This window comes from Suncus etruscus, chromosome 11 (assembly GCF_024139225.1).
Source record: "Suncus etruscus isolate mSunEtr1 chromosome 11, mSunEtr1.pri.cur, whole genome shotgun sequence".
Classification (NCBI taxonomy): Eukaryota; Metazoa; Chordata; class Mammalia; order Eulipotyphla; family Soricidae; genus Suncus; species Suncus etruscus.
In genome coordinates, this window is record NC_064858.1 from 18,561,231 (window position 1) to 18,580,553 (window position 19,323).

Consider the following 19,323-nt stretch of genomic DNA (forward strand, 5'->3'; position numbering starts at 1 on the left):
CGATGTTTTCCTTGAAGAATAAAAGGTTGACCCAGAGAAAAACTACAAGGATCATGGCACTTTGCTTGCATGCAGCCAACCCTAAGTACTGCTAAGAGTAGTCCCTGAGTAGAGAGCCAGAATTAAGTCCTGAACACAGCTGGTCTGATCCCCAAACAAAGAAATAATAAAAAAAAAAACTCCATAGGTAAGAGGGTGACAGGAGGGAATAAGACTTTAGGAGGAGAAATATTGCCCCCTATAATGTCTTATAAGCTTCTTTTTTAAAATTTTTTGTTTGTTTTTGTTTTTTGGGTCACACCCGGCAGCACTCAGGGGCTACTTCTGGCTCTACGCTCAGAAATCGCTCCTGGCAGGCTCAGGGGACCATATGGGATGCCAGGATTCGAACCACCGACCTTCTGCATGCAAGGCAAACACCTTACCTCCATGCTATATCTCTGGCCCCAATGTCTTATAGCTTCTATCATACCACAGCTTCTCCCTGCATCTGGCTGCAAGGAGGTGGCAGGAGATGCTTGACCCTGGGCCAGCTCTGTAAGGAGCTGCACTATCTGGCCACTCTGGAGGAGGGCTGCAGATCATCGCTTCAGGGGCAAAAGATGACTTATGACTTGGGTGACTTAGGAGATACCATCATTGAGCCAATGACTCCCATCTTAGGAGGAGGGTATATTAAGGAGGCAGGCATGGTCCTAGTCTCCTCAAAAGAAAAGCATCTTGCAAGGCCGGAGCAGTGGTGCAAGCAGTAGGGTATTTGCCTTGCACGTGCTAACTTATGACGGACTGCAGTTTGATCCCCTGGCATCCCATATGGTCCCCCAAGCCAGGAGCGATTTCTGAGCACATAGCCAGGAGTAACCCCTAAGCTTTTGGGTGTGGCCCAAAAGCAAAAAAAAAGAAAGAAAGAAAGAAAGAAAGAAAGAAAGAAAGAAAGAAAGAAAGAAAGACAGAAAGAAAGACAGAAAGAAAGAAAGAAAGAAAGAAAGAAAGAAAGAAAGAAAGAAAGAAAGAAAGAAAGAAAGAAAGAAAGAAAGAAAGAAAGAAAGAAAAGAAAGAAAGAAAGAAAGCATCTTGGGGGCCAGAGAGATAGCACAGCAGTAGGGCGCTTGCCTTGCACGTGGCCAACTCTAGATGGACCCCAGTTTGATTTCTGGCATCCATATGGTTCCCCAAGCCTGCCAGGAGTGATTTCTGAGCAAACAGCCAGGAGTAACCTGAACACCACCAGGTGTGACCCAAAAACAGAAGAAGAAGAAGAAGAAGAAGAAGAAGAAGAAGAAGAAGAAGAAGAAGAAGAAGAAGAAGAAGAAGAAGAAGAAGAAGAAGAAGAAGGAGGAGGAGGAGGAGGAGGAGGAGGAGGAGGAGGAGGAGGAGGAGGAGGAAGAGGAGGAGGAGGAAGAAGGAAGAAGGAGGAAGAGGAAGAAGGAGGAAGAGGAAGAAGAACAAGAAGAAGGAAGGAGGAGGAAGAAGGAAGGAGGAGGAGGAGGAAGAGGAGGAGGAAAAGGAGGAAGAGGAGGAGGAAGAGGAAAAAGAACAAGAAGGAAGAAGGAGGAGGAAGAAGGAAGAAGGAGGAGGAGGAAGAAGAAGAAGAAGAAGAAGAAGAAGAAGAAGAAGAAGAAGAAGAAGAAGAAGAAGAAGAAGAAGAAGAAGAAGAAGAAGAAGAGCATCTCAAATAGGCATTGATTCGGAGGCAGAGCAATGACAGAGGTAATGACACTGGCGACAGTGGTTGTGATGGCAGGAGGGACAGTCTTTGAGATAGAGGTGATGGCTGAGGGGACAGAGGTAGTTGTGGAGGTGATGGTAGAGATGGTGGTGGAAATTATGGAAATGGTAGTGGAGGTGATGTAATGGTGGAGGTGATGGTGGAGATGAAGTCAGTAGAGACAATGATTGATGGTGATGGTGATGATGGTGGATCTTAATAGAAGAGGTAGTGGTGGTAAAGATGGAGGTGGTGGTGGTGGTGATGGCATGGAATCAGGACACATCCAAGACTCAAGCATGGCTTACCACATGTCAGTGCTGTGAAGCCTGAACAGATCTGTGCTTCTGGAACCCTGTCCTTTAGATCCCAGTGTTTGGGTGAGGAAATAGCACTAGAGCTAGTCACTGGAATGTCTAAGACACTGGATAGGAGTCAGATGGCAGGTCCCAGAACTGGCCTGAGCTCAGATAGGTTTCTGCTCTGCTTCCCATTTGGGGTGTTGAAACTCCCAGGTAAGAAACCAGTAGCTACACCTATGAGGCAGGCAGGGCATCTGCTGATCCCAGAAAAGTTTGTAACCCCAAAGCTTCTCAGTTGCTCCAAGGCCTGTGCATAGCAGCCAAATACTGGACACTGTACGTGAAAACACACAGGGTAAACTCTATGAGCGCTGCAGGCACATGCAAGGGCACCAGGGCGGGGGCAAAGTTGTCCCTTTGACTCTCACAGGAGGGGACCCTAGTGCCTCCCCAAGGAAGGCCTCAACTAGAAAGGAAGATGAAAGAAAGAGCCACACGTGGCATCATCTGTCCCAAACACAAACCTATTCCCTCCCTTCCTTCCAGAGAAAGAGGCTGGTGAAAGTGCCAGCAAGCCAAACCTCTCTCTCCTGCAACAAAGCTTTCTGTCATGATTTCCCCCCATCTCTCCTGCCAGCAACACAGGCAGGCCCCAGTGTTCTGGTGGGAAGTTTCCTAGATGATCTGACCACTTGGGGTGCATGATGGCAAGTGCAGAGAAGAGAGATGCCAGATGCCAGGCTCCTGTGCTCAGAACTCAAGACATCTCTGGAATGGGACACTGCAGTAGTATGAGAGGCTGCCAGGCCTCTGGCACTAGGACATAGAAGGAGAAAAAGGAGTCTAGGGCAGAAGGAAGTCCCCAAGTGTCCTCAGGTTTCAGAGGTGGCCGTGTGTGCCATGGGGGAGTCCGTGTGGGTGGTGCCAGAGTAAAGGACCCAAGAGGGGCTGCAGGCCGCTTCATGGGGAGCCAGAGTCATAGCCCTTCCTAGGACCTGCTTTCCTGCTGTCCCTTTGACTGCCTCCCTGTCAAGACCCCGGTCCCACAGCATTGACGAGTCTGCTTTTCACCAAAACACTGCACGGCGTGGCTGGGGATATGTGGAAAATCATAGCTCAGCCTCATTCTGGACTTGCTGTCCATGCCCACCGAGCACCCTGCCCAGCCCCACAACATCCACCCCACTGGCTGATCCCTCCAGGTCTCTTCTAGGCACCTTCATCCTGAGAGCAGCAGGAAGTAGAGACCAAAGTCCACTATGGACGGGCTCTGTTACCTTTCCAGTTACCACCAGAGTGTTGGGGAGCCCTAAGCCTTTATGGGCCCTGGCAGGGGCTGTCTGCCCACTCCAGGCCCAGCAGCAATGGGCCTGTGTGGGGCTGGTCCAGGAATGCCCAGTGATGGCGCTTTAGTGCTGCCAGCCATGTGCAGGCACACACAAAGTCCACTTGCAGACACCAACTCGGGGTGGCCTCAGCCCGTTTCCACACTCAGAGAAAGCGTGCTTCCCTGAAGTAAGGCCTGTCTCCAGGCTCCTGTGGCCCTCCTTCACCAGAAAGGAGGGGACGATTTTCTGGTGGCCTTTCTTCCTCCCTCACGGAAGAGTCCCAAGTGGCTGGGCTTTGCAGGCAAAGTGTGCAGGAAGAGGGATTCTGGGAGACCTGGCTGCATTCATCCATGCTAGGACAGGCTACTCCTGCTTTTCAAGGCGGGTCCAAACTCTCCCCTTGGGGAGCAAACTCTGCTTCCAGGCCAGTGTGGGCCATGGGTACAGAGAGGCCACAATGCTGTGAGCACCCCCAAAGATTGACCCCCATACATGACTCAGGGGACTGAGAATAGTGAAACTCTTGCTCCTTTGCAAGCAGTTCACCAACTGGGATTTGGGGCACTGATGCAGCCGAGTGAGGGGCTCAGGGCAGTGAATACGGTTTACAGGAAACATTGGTCCCAAGTGACAAATGAGAACCCAGGTGGTAGACACAGCCATCAGCCACTGCTTTGCTATTTTATCATCCCAGCCGGGAACGAACTCAGTATGGCCACAATCACACACACCCATGCAGTGGCCACAAGAGCACCAGTGTCATGGCCACCTTCCAGGTGACCCAGAGGTACCCCTGTGCTACTTTGTGTGCTGGCAGTCCGTGGCAGGCATGAGGCATTCCATTCAGAGACGCCCAACAAATGGGAATGTTGTCCCAATCTGACACCGTCCAGCTAACAGGCTCCTTCCCCACATCCTGCCTGCCCAGGAAGAACAGACGGAAGTGCAAGGAATTCAGCTGCATCCACTTCACTGTCACTGCAAGGCTATGTAGAAAAGAACCCAGGAGCAGATAGCGTGGGGACATAGCCTTGTGTCTGTTCTCAGTGAACCACTGCAAATCTCCCAGGCTGAGCTCAGAAGATCCATAACTTCTGGTGGGTCTCAGCTGGCCAAGCCTCAATTCAGTACTGGGACTTGAGGATGTTGCGTTCCAGGGACCAACCCTGACCTTAGAGCTACGTCTGCAGACTCTCATCCTACTACAGTGTTTATTCAACAACCACCAACAAGACATTGTGACAGGGTCCAGTGGTCTCTTTTGTACCACAAAGAAAATCAAGTCCATTTCCCAGCTTTGCTCTGAATCAAAGCAACCGAACCATGGACACCAGCTTAGTGTCTAAACCAAGAGCTCATGAAGTAAAAGGCATGTTTTCAGATTCCTCAGTCACCAGTGAGGCAGTGTGTCAACCCAAAGCAGGACAGAGCCTATGGGACAGATGTCCTGTGTACCATATCACCCTAACCTACACTAGTCATGTCTTGGAGAAGTAAAACTTCTACAAAGAAACACAGTGAGACATACTCAGGGCCGTGTGCCTTCCAAAACCTGAAGATGAGAAGCCAGAGCCCTCCACTAGTGTTCTGAGCTAAATCCCCCCAGAAATCACCTGCGCCTTCCTCTTCAGGAAGAGGTAGCAGGTTTAGATGATATGGAGGCTGGAAAGTGCCACATCACTCCAGGGAACTGCCTCCTGTGTGTGGAGCAAAGATGGGAAGAAATCCCTCAGAACCTTGTCCATGCTGGAGCACAGGAGGAGAAGCAGCAGCATAGGATGGCCCCATCCTGACCAAGGAGATGTGGGTGGACACTCTGGCTTTCCCTCAGGACCACTGACAAGTCCCAACTTGTGTCTGTGCTCACCCACTGTTCTGTTTTCCTGGCCACCTTCCAGTCTCCTGAGTGCTGCCCTGGTTTGGGGGGTCACAGCATAGGCTGACCTTCCTCTCAAATCCCATCCACCACTTTTGCTGGTTCTAGGGCAACCCCAAGGCTGTGCTCACCCCTCTCCCAGCATAGAGCCTAAATTTGTTCCAGTCAGCTAACATTTCACTTGCAGGGAGGTGGAATAGGGGTGCTGCTGGGCTGAACCCACTGTGGGCCAGGAGCCAAGGAAAATGACAGGTACATCATGTGGCTTGGGCCACACTGCTCCCTGTTGATGAGCCAATGAGCTGATGAGAGAACTGTGGTATAGGCATATGCGGGGGAATGTAGGCCTGGGTGGCCCATATACACAGGACACACACTGATGTGCTTAATGTGGTGAAATGGAAAGGCCACTTCCACATATTCACACACAATCTAACGGAGCGCCTGTGTCACTGCCTGGACCATCAGTAAATCCCAAGATAGACCGATCCCATTCTTGAAAGTCCAGCAGAAGAGGAGAGAGAGAGAGAGAGAGAGAGAGAGAGAGAGAGAGAGGGCGAGAGAGAGAGAGAGAGGAGAGAGAGAGAGGAGAGAGAGGAGAGAGAGGAGAGAGAGGGAGAGAGAGGAAGAGAGAGAAAGAGAGAAGGAAAGAGAGGGTGAGAGAGAGAGTACAGAGAGCAGAGATGGCACTGATGCAACAGAGCTAGAAGAGAGAATTGGTTGAAGGCAGGCCCAGGGGGCAGTCCTGGGTGCTGCCACAGAGGCTGCCTCTCCTTTGGCTCACAGCAAATCCCTTTTATATGGGCTGTTACACCAACTTCAGCTCACGTGACACTGTTTCTTTAAATGTTGGCGACCCAGCCATCCATAATTTCGGAAGGCACTATGTGCAAGACTGCGGGGACACGGGACCTCTGGTTCACAAGTGCCCAGCCAGCAGCTCTGAGGAGAGAAAGTTGAATCATAAAGTCTACCAGTTGAGGCGGCCAACAGCTGGGACCAATAGAATTTTTCCAGCCTGTGTTGAAGCAAGGTCCAGGGATGAGGCTTCCTGGAGAAAACACCACTCAGCCCCTAAAACCACCATGAAACCATGTCTGAAGAAGGGGGGGGGGCTACCTGCTGGCCATATCCAAAACAAGAAGTCCTTCTGAAGTGGGTTCTGGTACTCAAAAGATGTGCTGAGACATTAGACTTTAAGAATTTAGGAGAGAACTGGATCATTTCAACATCTGCACCAAAGGCTCCAAATAAACCAAACTGACCCAGGTTCAATCCCTGGCATTTCATATGGTCCTCTGAGCCCACAAGAGTGATTCCTTAGTGCAGAGCCAGGAATAATCACTGACCACCACTGGCATGGCTCAAAGAGAAAAAAAAATCATCTAAATATACATGTTTTATAGAAAAAAAAACATTATCAAGAACATTGTTTATCTAAAAATATTCTCATTTTGGGGCTGGAGAGATAGCACAGCGGTAAGGCGTTTGCCTTACATGCGGAAGGTTGCTGGCTCAAATCCCGGCATCCCATATGGTCCCCCAAGCCTGCTGGGGGTGATTTCTGAGTGTAGACCCAGGAATAACCCCTGAGCATTGCCGGGTGTGACCTAAAAACAAAAACAAATTCTCATTTTAATTCTTTTTTGTTTTTGTTTTTGTTTTTGGGCCATACCTGGCGATGCTCAGGGGTTACTCCTGGCTGTCCGCTCAGAAATAGCTCCTGGCAGGCACGGGGGACCATATGGGACACCGGGATTCGAACCAACCACCTTTGGTCCTGGATCGGCCGCTTGCAAGGCAAACGCCGCTGTGCTATCTCTCCGGGCCCCGTTTTAATTCTTTTTTTTTTTTTTTTTTTTTTTTGGTTTTTGGGCCACACCCGGTAACACTCAGGGGTTACTCCTGGCTATGTGCTCAGAAGTTGCTCCTGGCTTGGGGGACCATATGGGACACCGGGGGATCGAACCGCGGTCCGTCCAAGGCTAGCACAGGCAAGGCAGGCACCTTACCTTTAGCGCCACCGCCCGGCCCCCCCCCCCGTTTTAATTCTTAACAGTGGATTATCTTTATAAAATTAGAAATATTACCACGAACTTGTAAAAAATGTATGAATACATCCTCATAAAAATTGATATTTCGGGGGGGCCAGAGAGATAGCACAGCAGTAGGTTGCTCGCCTTGCAAGCAGCTGATCCAGGATAGCTGGTGGAACATATTATCCCCTATGCCTGCCAGGAGCGATTTCTAAGCACAGAGCAAGGTGTAACCCAAAAACCAATTGATCAATCAATAAATAAAGTTTAAAATTTTTGATATATCATGTATATGTCATTTAGGACAAGATAGGCATCCTCCATTTTCAGCTTGACAAAATCTTACACATAAATAACACATCTCTAATTTTAAAATGGCTCATACAATATAGTTCGGCCTAGGAAATTTAATATACCCTGTCACTCATGCAGAAGAGCTACAGCTTCTTGTAGAAGGATGTTCCATTCCTTTTCTGAGCCAAACTCTCAGAAACATGAAGGTAAACAAACCTCAACTTGCTAAACTGATTCCACGATACACGACTGAAAACCTCAGGTTGTGATAACAGATTCCTTCTCCCATCTCCGTGATTTCAGCTCCACATAAAGAGCTATGCTACATCTATCAATACGCAAGTAGGTCATTATAGAGGCCTTGCCCAGCGATGCTCTTGGCTCCATCATGGCCCTAAGCCCTGTCTGCTGCCCCAGCCAGGGAAGATTGGGCAGCCCCGGCATCAATGTGCAGCTGACCTCTTCGCACCTGAAGACCAGAGGAAATGGGAGTAATATCTGTGGGCTTGGAGGGCAGAAGTTGAAAGCACTGTTCATGGCTCAGTGTATATCTGGGAAACTATAGGCACCTAACCCTGGAGGGACAGCTTCCTCAGACTCGCAGGAACTCTGTGGTGTGGCCCTGGCCCATGGCTCAGAGGCTGAAAATCAGTACTGTGGGGCATGTGTAGACATTGAGTATGTGAAAATGGAAACAGTGTCTCAGCAACAGAAAAAGAGGGCAGAACCTCAGCAGCTGAGATACGGACCTTGAGAGGAATCAAGTGGGTGATAAGCCACTGAATGAAGAATATGGGCTGCTGACTACCCCCAGAACCTGGAATGCTTGGACCACATTTCTCAGAGGTCTTTGAGAAGAACAGAGATGGAAACAGGGCAGGAAACTCTGACGTTTGTCATCCAACAACAGAGAACCACACACATGCGACTCTGGTGACATGAACGACTTTATGACATGATGTGTGAAAATGACCATGGCATGAAATGTACATCCTGAGCGACAACAAGTGAGCACAGCTCTGTGCTGTGCTCTATGATCGAGGAGTCACATCTTGGGAGGTCTTTTTCCAAGTAAAACACCAGGATCTGCATTTGGAAATGAGGGTCTCTCCATTTTTGTTGGGCTACCATAGGAGGGGGGAAACAGAAGGGTCCTAATTGACCCTATCAGGAGAGATGCAAATGCCTGAGGGGACTTCCACGGGATCCTATGGGTAAAATGTTGGATAACACAGATCCTGGCAATGCTGGGCTTCTTTCTCAGGGGCCGCTGCTGTCCTGCCCTCTTGGCATTGGCATTGGTGTCACCTTGAAGCCTGTCAATCTCAGGCCCTGGCTGACTCAGGAAGCAGACACGAAACCAGCACAGAGCTGTCAGCTGGATGGCAGATTGAGAGGAGCAGAAGTAAAGGAGGTAGGGGCAAATCAAAGTGACTTTCTGAACATGCTGGGATTAAAGTGGCACCACCAGGCTCCAGGTTGGGGGATGGAAAAGAGTTCCAGGCACATGTCAGCGCTCAAATGATTGCCACAGGGAAACCTGCATGTATATAGACCCAGGCCGCAGGTATAGAAATTCTGATGGTCTTTGACAGGAGCCATGGCCAGGATAGCTTGACTCCAGGACACCAATTGATCTGTGATGGGTCTGCCTCCTGCAGAAAGGGCCTCTCTGCTTGGGAGGATGTAAAGAGGGAGGGCAGGCACAACAGCTTGTGAGGTAAGTGCAGAGGCCCAACTTTCCTGGATAATGGGGGTCAGGGACGACTGTGAGTTACTGCCAAAGGGATCAGTTCCAAGTAGTTTGAGCTTTTGGTTTGATAGTGCCAGGAGGGTGCTCAGGGCCATATATAGGTACATGAGGGTTCCACAATGTACCACTTCAGCACAGAGTCTCCATAAAGATAGTGGGGGCAGAGGGCCAGGCAGAACCTGACCAGAATCACCAGGTGTCAAGAAACACACTGGATGCACTTATTTCCCACAGGGGCCCCATCCCTGGCTTTTATGCAGATGTGTCCTATGGGTCCTGTCCCTACTACCTGTGCAGGTGTGTCCCAGGGGCCCCTGGCTTCTATATAAATGTGTCCTATGTGGGTTCTTGTTCTTGTTCAGGTGTGTCCCATAGGTTTGTCCCTGGTTCCTATGTAGGCATGTTCCATGTGGGCCCCTGTCCCTTGTTCCTGTTCAGGTATGTCCCATGGGGCCAGTCCCTGGTTCCTGTAAAGTTGTACTCCGTGGGGCCTGTCCTGTTTCTGTGCAGGTGTGTACCATGGGCCTGTCCTTGGTTCCTATGTAGGTATGTCCCGTGTGATCCCCTGTCCCTTGTTCCTGTGCAGGCATGTCCCGTGGGGCCTGTCCCTGGTTTCTGTGCAGGTATGTCTCATGGGGGCACCCAGCTCTTTTCCCTCAGCCCAGCTACTCCACAGAAGGAAGAAGTAGCATCTAACAGGCTGTGGTCCCCCAGGTTCTCAGGAAGAAGTGTGGGTGTTGGGCAGGAAGGGTTGTGCTCTCTCCCATCAGTCCTCACATCACATGCACCCGAGGAAACTGTTTACCTGGTGGTGCCACGGTTAACCTTTTTTCCGTGCTGAGCCGACGCCCTTGGAGGAGCTCACTCCTGGGAGGGGGCCCCCTCGGGAGCATTGAGGCTGTGGACGTGGGGGCAGGGGGCACTCTTAATAAGCTCGGTAGGTAGGAGGCCCCTGCGGTCCTGGCACGGCTCTGATCACAAAGGGAAGGTGAAAATTGTCTTGCAGGAGATCCAAGAAAATACATATAGGAAACAAAAAAGTTTGACTTTAATTACCTTTCAATGCCTCACCAGAGACAACATTCTTCAAATTGCATTGAGCTGCTTCAATTAACATGCCGATCAGAGTTTTGCTAACTGTTCAGTGTCCCGGAGACAACCCCCTTTGGAAATAGGACTGGCTACTGGCCAGATCCAGGTATCCCAGCTAGTGGATGTGGATAGATGCTACCAAAAGCTCCTCCCAGTGAGAATGTGATTGTGATGGTGAACTGAGAACAGCACTGACAGTAGAAGCCCAGACTAGCAGCCCTTCCCAGCTGCTCCACGAAGGGGACAAAGCTCACCGAGGACTTGGGGTCGCCCTGGACCCATGGAAGAGCAGCTGTGAGCAGGACACTGCCCGAGCCCAGATCTTTGGCCATGGCCGGTCCATGTGCCCCTGGCTCCTCAGAGCCACCATCTCTGCTGGCCTCCAGGCAGGAGCTCCTGGGAGACGTGGGTCCCACGCCCGAGGCACAGAAGTGGGTGTTGGAGGAGCACGTTGGTCAAACACTCAGACCCAGAGCAGCCCCCCACCCTGAGGCCCTGAGTCAGCTCCAAGTGGGCCCCGGCACCAGGCTGTGGAGGCCGCGGCATGCGTACCTTTTCCTGTGGGAGCCACTGCCGGCCCTCGTGCCGGCGCTGTGCGGACCCTGCCTATGCAGGAGAAACGTGTCTATGGCGGGCTGGGGCGCAGGCGCCTCCCCACTTACTTTAGGGCTGCCGAGCTTGCTCTTCCCTGCTTTGCCTTTGCTGCGCCAGGACTGCTCGTGGTCAAATTCTAAGTCCTCCAGCCGCTGCGTGAGGGCTAGCTTTTGCTGAATTGCCATTCGTAACAAAGTGTTCAGAGTCTTCTTCTCATCCTCGGCAGCTGCCAACTGTCTCTGCATCTCGTCCAACTGAGTCACGTATTCATCACATCTAGAAGCAGAATAGTAAGGGGTCACGGGAGCAGGATATGGGGAGTTGGGGTGCAGTGGTGCTATTCGGGCAACCTGGGAAGATGAAACTGGGTCTTCTGGAATTACGTGTAGAGACCTGCTTCTGGAGAAAGCAGGAGCAACAATGGCAAAAGAGAGGGCCGGAGAGGTGGCGCTAGTGGTGAGGTGTGTGCCTTGCAAGCGCTAACTTAGGATGGATCCCCCCGGCATCCCATATGGACCCCCAAGCCAGGAGCGATTTCTGAGCGCACAGCCAGGAGTAACCCCTGAGAGTCACAGGGTGTGGTCCAATCCCCCCCCCCCCAAATGGCAAAAGGATGCAATGGCTCCTCCAGATAAGAGTCCACATGGGACATGCTGATGAGTAATGCAGGGCTTAGTTGCTTTGGGAGGAGCCCCAACAGCTGTATGTGCTGGGAGGCAGCTTTGCTGAAGGGGGCCATGGTGTCGGCACATCTACCTGCTTGGATCTGGCAGTGTTTCTGGCAGGAAGGATGCTCAAAGGCAGGAACCCCAGGTTCTATTTCTGCCCACCTCCAACACACACACACACACACACACACACTCTCTCTCTCTCTCTCTCTCTCTCTCTCTGCACCCGAGGACGCTCCCTGGCCTAAGCCCCGGGTATTGCCTATATGGCAGGAAGTAGTACCTTGTTGCAAACATGGCTCTCAGTGAGGAGAAGGTGGCAGCATCTTCCTTCAGAGCCTTCAGTTCATTCCGAAGTTTCGTCATGGTCTCCGTCACCATTGCTTTCTCATTCTCGTATTTGTTCTTGAGGTTAGCAAGGGCCACCTCCGCTGTCTGGAGTAGAGACAGCACTTAATTTACATGGCAAATGCCTCAGAAGGTTCATCTTTACATAATAGAGAAGTGAGTGGGTGCAGGGACTCCCCTATACAGCGATCTCTGTGCTAGATTTCCCTGGAAACAATCAGGAATGAGGCCAGGGTGTGGCTCAGTGACCATCAGATCTCAGAGATCACTCTGGTGGAGCTTGGAAGACCATCTGGGATGCGGGGGATGGAATCAATGCTGGGATACATGCAAGGCAAGTATCTTCCCAGCTGTTCTATCTCTCTAATCGTAGCACAGACCTAGTTTAAAGGAGAGTTACCTTTTGTCACCAGAGCAAAGAGCTATCACCTTGGCTGTGATAGATAGGGGCACCCTTCAACATCTCAGCATGCTGGTCGCACCCATAGACATGTAGAACTACTCACAACATGTAAGTATTAAGCATTACACAAAGACCAGAGCCTCATTCAAAGGAGAAAGAAATACATCCAGAAATAAGAAATGTGATATATAGGGCAGGTCAGGGCACCAAAGTACTGAAAGCAGAGCTCATAAGGCTTACTCTGCCCAGGAGCCCATCCTGGCTCCATCAGGCTGCTGTGTTATCTATAAGCTGCCCTCAGTTCCAAGCACATGTCACCCCAGAGTCCCCAGTTTCTGTCCCCCTTCCCACACTATGGGTTGGGAGGAAGAGCAACCAGGGAGGCTGGTTCATTCAGTAGTCCCTTACTCATGGCCATGCTTGTCTCTACCTATAACTATGTAAGTACTGCCTCTCCCACACCTTTCTTCTAGATAGCTGATATATGGTACTGGAGAAGAGTTGGAGAAGTCAGGGAAAGTTTAGTCCGGACCTTGACAAGTCCACCTGACTAAGGTGGTCTAAGCCAGTGCATGGGACAGGCTGTGAGTAGACATTCCACTACTGTAGGTCTCTGTATCAGGAAGGCTGATGGCAGCAGACCCTTTTATGCTGGCCCTAGCAGCATCAGCTCCTCAGAAGCTTTTATGTACCAGATGCTTCTGTTTTGATGGGATGAGCATGCTGGGAGAATGCCCTACGGACACTGTGTCAGTTGTGCAGTCAGCAGATCACAGAAGATACCCTCATCACAGGACATCTCCCTCCTCTCGCCTCCCTCCCTCTTTCTCATCCATCTCCTTCCTCCCTCTCTCTTCCACACCTCTCCCCTTCCATTTCTCTCTTCTCTCTCTTTTTCTCTCTCCACCCTCTCTTTTCCCTTTCCCTATTTCTTTCTCCACCCCTCTCAGTCTTCCCACTCTGTCACTTCTCTCTCTCCTCTACCCCTTCATCCTCCTTCTCTACTCCCTCTCCAGCTCCATTCCTCTACTTTCGCCAGCTGCCTACCACCTTCCTTACAGAACTACCAAATCTAAGTTGCCAGGCAGTGCCTTGGCCCAGGCTCTCAGTGACCACTGGCTCCAGACTAGTCCTGCAGCGTGGCCCTACCCCACCTCACAGATGCTCCTTCCGTCCACCTCACCCCCTGCGTTCATTCTCAGAGCATGAGTCCTGCTTGCAGGCTCAGGCAGTGCTGGGGCCATGATGTCAGCTCTCCTGAGGAATCAGGGCTGTGAGCCCCATTGTTCCAGAGGGAGGGTCTGAATGTGGAAGCTGGGCCCCAGGCTCTGGAATACTGGGGTGTGGGAAGGAGGGAGGAGGGGGTCACCTGTTTGTTGGCTTTCAGCACAGCCCTCAGTGTGGCGATCTGCTCGCGCTTGGTGCTCAGCAGGGACTTGAGCTTGAGGATCTCCTCCATCAGGGCCTCTTTGTCCTTGTCGATCACGGGCGCCAGCTCCCGAGCGGCCGCTCTCTGCCGGGACAACTGCAGTGAGCGGTCCACTGCCTTCTGCAGGTGCTTAATCTGGTCCCGGATGATGGCGTTGAGGTTATGGATGTTCATGGGCTCTTTGCGGATGTCACTGGTGTCCAGGACGGGCGAAGAGGGCGGGGCCGTGATTACAGGGGAGATGGTGGGGGTCTTGGTGGGGCTGGGCTCCTTGCTGGCCTCTGTGTTCTCTTTGGGAGCCACTTCGGCTGAGGTTGGTGTGTCGGCAGGGGAGGCTGCGGCCCGCCGGGCCAGGCGTGGGGAGAGCATTGCCCTGGGGTCGTCAGGCCCCCTCAGGCTGCCGCTGCGGGTGGCCCTGCTCTGGCGGTAATAGTCGAGCATGACCCTATTGGGGGTCTCGTTGTTGCACAGGCACACGTGGTGGTAGAGCTGGGCTAGCTCCTCGCTAAATGTCACCAGCTCGTCCTGGGCTGTGCTCAGGGTGCTGTGGCTTTCACTGGCCAGGCCGCTCACCTTCTGCAGCTCCTGCTCCATGCGGTCAGCCCTCTCGTTGCTCTCCCTGGCGGCTTTCTCCAAGCTGCTCACCTGCTCGTCGTACCTCTGCATCCTGCTCTCGTACTTGGTCTTCTCCTCGGTGAAGTTCTCCACAGACTGGTTGTACTTCTCCTTCAAGGCCTTGACTTCAGCCTTTAGGTCGATGACCTCCGTGACAGCCACCCTGTACTTGCACTCGAGGATCTCTAAGCCATTGATGTCCACGTCATAGTCATGGGCTTCCTCTCTTGGCTCCCGGCCCTTCTCCCCGTCCAGCTCAGCCTTGAGCTCCTTGCCGCTCCTCAGGCTCCTCATGGCGTTGACATGCTCAGTGAGCCGGTGAACCCACTCGTGCTGCTCAGTCAGAGCCCCCTTGGTATGCTCTAGCTGTGTCTGCGACTCCTGCAGGTTGGCCAGAAGGATGGCCTTTTCCCGCTCCACCTGACAAGACAAAAGCAAGTGAGTCTTTGAGTAGCCTCTGTACAATGTTGACATCAATGACCTTCTTCTACTCCCAGGACATGGCGACCAGGCTCCTCCAGTCTGGGCATTTTAACCACATGAGAACATTTTCTGTGATGGTGGAGACACAGATCACACTCATTGCAATGCAGACATTCAAGGTCACTGCATGAAGGCATCTACACGGCAAAGGTTCCTGTCTAACTGTAACATAGCCAAGAATCCCATTTCCAGTTAAAACTGGAGTGTGCTTTCCTCTTAAGCAATTCTGGTTAGTCGATCCATTTAAAAGTACATTCCTCAGGGCTGGAGAAATAGCATGGAGGTAGGGCATTTCTTCCTTCCTTCCTTCCTTCCTTCCTTCCTTCCTTCCTTCCTTCCTTCCTTCCTTCCTTCCTTCCTTCCTTCCTTCCTTCCTTCCTTCTTTCTTTCTTTCTTTCTTTCTTTCTTTTTTTTTTTGGTTTTTGGGCCATACCCGGTGGTGCTCAGGGGTTACTCCTGGCTGTCTGCTCAGAAATAGCTTAGCTCCTGGCAGGCACGGGGACCATATGGGACACCGGGATTCAAACCAACCACCTTTGGTCCTGGATTGGCTGCTTGCAAGGCAAACGCCACTGTGCTATCTCTCTGGGCCTGCCAGGAGCGATTTCTAAGCAGATAGCCAAGAGTAACTCCTGAGCACCGCTGGGTGTGGCCCAAAATCCAAAAAAAATTAAATTAAATTAAAAAGTGCATTCCCCAGGGCTGGAAAAATAGCATGGAGGTAGGGCGTTTGCCTTTTGTGCAGGACAGTGGTTCAAATCCCGATATTCCATATGGTCCCCTGAGCCTGCCAGGAGCAATTTCTGAGCCTAGAGCCAGGAGTAACCCCTGAGCACTGCCAGATGTGACTCAAAAACCAAAAAAAAAAAAAAAAAAGTACATTTCTCTAAGGAATTATGCATGTTTATCCACCTGATACGCCAGCACCCTGTATACATACATAAGTTCATGAAAGCTGAACATTTTACAATCTTGCTGTTATCCTTGCAAAAAATGTAATATGACTTCAAGATAACCAAGGGCTAACTAAGCGCTGTCTCTAAACTCTGGAAGGCAGAGCCTCTGCTCTTCAATTTTTGTGGTATTAGTGAGTCCTGGGCACCCATGCAGTCTTCTCTTCATTCTAGAGCTGAATTGCTTTATTAACTCATTCTATTTTAACTACACCTCAAAATAAGTATTGAATCTTATAGACAACTAGACATGCAACCAATATGAAACTTCATAATATAAAAGCAGAGAATGTTGCACCTTATATCTTAAAGAACAATTTATAAAGCATTTTAATTTTATTAGTCTAAATAGAAACTGAGACCAATGGGGCAGTGCAGGTAACTTCCAAGAAGAGTAGTATGTAGGCCTCAGAAAGGGCTTCCCCAGGACCCCTGGGCACAGAGCAGAGAGGATATGGATGTTCACTGTAGCAGCCCTCACAAGAGCAAAAGAGGGAACCTGCCAGAACATCACGCCCTGTACCAAAGTAGGGCCACTTGTGGCAGCAGAAAGATGCTCAGGTGCTGGGGTAATGAGGAGTGAGTGCTAATGAGCACACAGGATGTGGAGGAGTTGTGAGATACTAGATGATGGGCAAAGGATATTCATACAAACCTGAATATTAGAAAAGAGCTCTCTGGAGGGCTGGAAGGTCCAGCTCACTACATGAAGCTCACCACAAAGAGTGATGAGTGCTGTTAGAGAAATAACTACATTGAGAACTATCCTAACAATGTGAATGAATGAGGGAAGAAGAAGCCTGTCGGCCCAGAGAGATAGCACAGCGGCGTTTGCCTTGCAAGCAGCCGATCCAGGACCAAAGGTGGTTGGTTCAAATCCCGGTGTCTCATATGGTTCCCCGTGCCTGCCAGGAGCTATTTCTGAGCAGACCGCCAGGAGTAACCCTTGAGCACCGCCGGGTGTGGCCCAAAAACAACAAGAAGGAGAAGAAGGAGGAGGAGGAGGAGGAGGAGGAGGAGGAGGAGGAGGAGGAAGAGGAGGAGGAGGAGGAGGAGGAAGAGGAGGAGGAGGAGGAGGAGGAAGAGAAGAAGAAGAAGAAGAAGAAGAAGAAGAAGAAGAAGAAGAAGAAGAAGAAGAAGAAGAAGAAGAAGAAGAAGAAGAAGAAGAAGAAGAAGAAGAAGAAGAAGAAGGAAGAAGAAGAAGAAGAAGAAGAAGAAGCCTGTCAAGAGTACAGGCAGGGGTGGGGTGGGGAGGGAGATCTGGGACATTGGTGATGGGAATGTTGTACTGGTGAAGGGGGTGTTCTTTGCATGACAGAAACCCAACTACAATCATATTTGTAATCAAGCTGTTTAAATAAAGATATATATTTAAAAAAAAAGAAAATGATTGGCTGTAATAATACGTAGTGATGAATGTAATCTGAATAAAATATGTCTTTTTGCAATTTGCAAAAAAAAAGAAAGAAAGAAAAGTAAAGAGCTCTCTGCTTTTTCCGTGTTCCAAACAAAAATATGTCTGCAGCATAAATCTTAGTGGAGAGGTTCCCCAGCAGTGTTTGCTTCCAGAATCACCTAGTCCAAATGTGGGTCTGATGGTTCACCACTCAGTCACCAAAGCCCAAAGGTAGGCTGTTAGAAGTGGGAGAAGCCTATGCTCCTGCCTTTGAGCCATCTTTCCTGTCTCATACAGCATTGGTCCTGGTCATGTGATATAAGTGCTCTGTGTCTCAGCAACTGCTGACAGCAAGGACAGCCAGGCTGGTGGAGGTTCTGGCCTATAAGACTTTTAAAGGTCATTGTAAAAGTATAGCTGTTGCTCTGTTTGAACAACCAGGAACTGACCAAGTTTGCTCTCATGACTCTCACTCCAGAAATATGCTGAGTATTGCCAACAATGGTAGTTTTGCTTTGAACCAAAGACAACACTACAGAAGTAGATGTTTGACGCTAAGGAAATTACATAACTCTTGTGCCTCAGTGTTCCTATATATAAAGTAGGAATAAAATTAATATGTACTCCAGATAGTTGTGAGCACCATCAGTGAAACCAAAGAAACTACTATAAGCCTGTCATCCAGCACTGTCCCACAATTCCCACTTGGGTCATGGCTGGCTTCTGCCCCCTCCATGAAAGGCTGTGATAGCGTCCTGGCCATGCTTCTGTTTTCTAGAAACATTCATGCTTCTTCACTAGAGACCCACAGATACTGGATAACTTAAATGTATTCCTGCCTCACCAGCCTTTGTCTGGGCCATGCACCGGGCTGCTTATTGAGGCAGAAATTCAGCAAGGGGACTGGAGAGATAGTATGGAGGTAAGGCGTTTGCCTTGCATGCAGGAGATTGGTGGTTCGAATCCTGGCATCTCATATGGTCCCCAGAGTCTGCCAGGAGCAATTTCTGAGCATAGAGCCAGGAGTAACCCCTGAGCACTGCCGCGTGTGATCCAAAAAACAAAATAAAATGAAATGAAATGAAATTCAACAAGATTTGGTTCTGGTCCAGGGGCTACTCAGCTTCACTGTAATCCACCAACTTTACTGCAGCCCTGGTTTAGAGAAAGCTGAAAATCAGTAGGTCTGCTGTGGTATGGTCCCAACATGACTGAGACCAGATCTCAAAGAGAGATTGCTTTCCCTGACAAGAAATTTTGGTATTTTTCAAGCTTAGCTTATTAATAATTGCAAATATGTATTTGACCTAAATATGAATCTCCCCTCTGCTGTGCTAAGTATGTATCTATTTGAGCATTTACCTCTTTACCTGGAAAACTTAGAATCAAGAGAAATATATTGGAGCTAAAATAACTAACAGTTATTTAGATAGTTATTGATAATCTCCTGTGCCTTACTGCTCTGCTAGTCTTGTGCTCTCAGATGAAAGGAGTTTGTTCGATTGACTGTGACAACCATGATTGGGCAGAACGTATCCTGGGACCAATAAAAAAGACCCTAGTCTAGGCTTTGGCCTATGATCTGTACAACAACCAAGATCTCTAATTCTAGATGTCTGACTGAGACAAATTCAACTGAGCAGAACTTCTGGAAACATAATCAAAGACTATGCTAGGCTTCATCCTAGGATTGGTGCAAAAACCAAGACCACCAACTACAGAAGGCTGATTAAAAACAACAGTGTTGGAACAGAACTTCTAGAACCGTAAAGGAAAACTCCATCCTAGGTTCTATCCTATGACCTGTGCAAATACCAAGATCTCTAATTACAGAGGCCTGATTTTTTTTTTTTTTTTTTTTGGTTTGGGCCACACCAGTGGTGTGCAGGGGTTACTCCTGGCTGTCTGCTCAGAAATAGCTCCTGGCAGGCACGGGGGACCATATGGGACACCGGGATTCGAACCAACCACCTTAGGTCCTGGATCGGCTGATTGCAAGGCAAACGCAGCTGTGCTATCTCTCCAGGCCCCAGAGGCCTGATTTT

General features: G+C 50.0%; 1 protein-coding gene across 4 annotated transcripts in view; it reads right to left on the reverse strand.

Moving 5' to 3' along the window:
- BICD1 (BICD cargo adaptor 1) overlaps positions 1 to 19,323 on the reverse strand; it is a 213,010-nt gene that overhangs the window by 111,646 nt on the left and 82,041 nt on the right. For 3 of the 4 annotated variants that reach the window (XM_049783792.1, XM_049783793.1, XM_049783791.1), the window contains exons 5-7: positions 13,772 to 14,866; positions 11,935 to 12,086; positions 11,052 to 11,259 (exon numbers count right to left, since the gene is read on the reverse strand). In XM_049783792.1, coding sequence (XP_049639749.1) covers positions 11,052 to 11,259; positions 11,935 to 12,086; positions 13,772 to 14,866 — 1,455 coding nt within the window. Of the gene's footprint in view, positions 1 to 10,102; positions 10,297 to 10,941; positions 11,260 to 11,934; positions 12,087 to 13,771; positions 14,867 to 19,323 lie in introns of all 4 variants that reach the window. The other variant, XM_049783790.1, reaches the window with a different exon arrangement.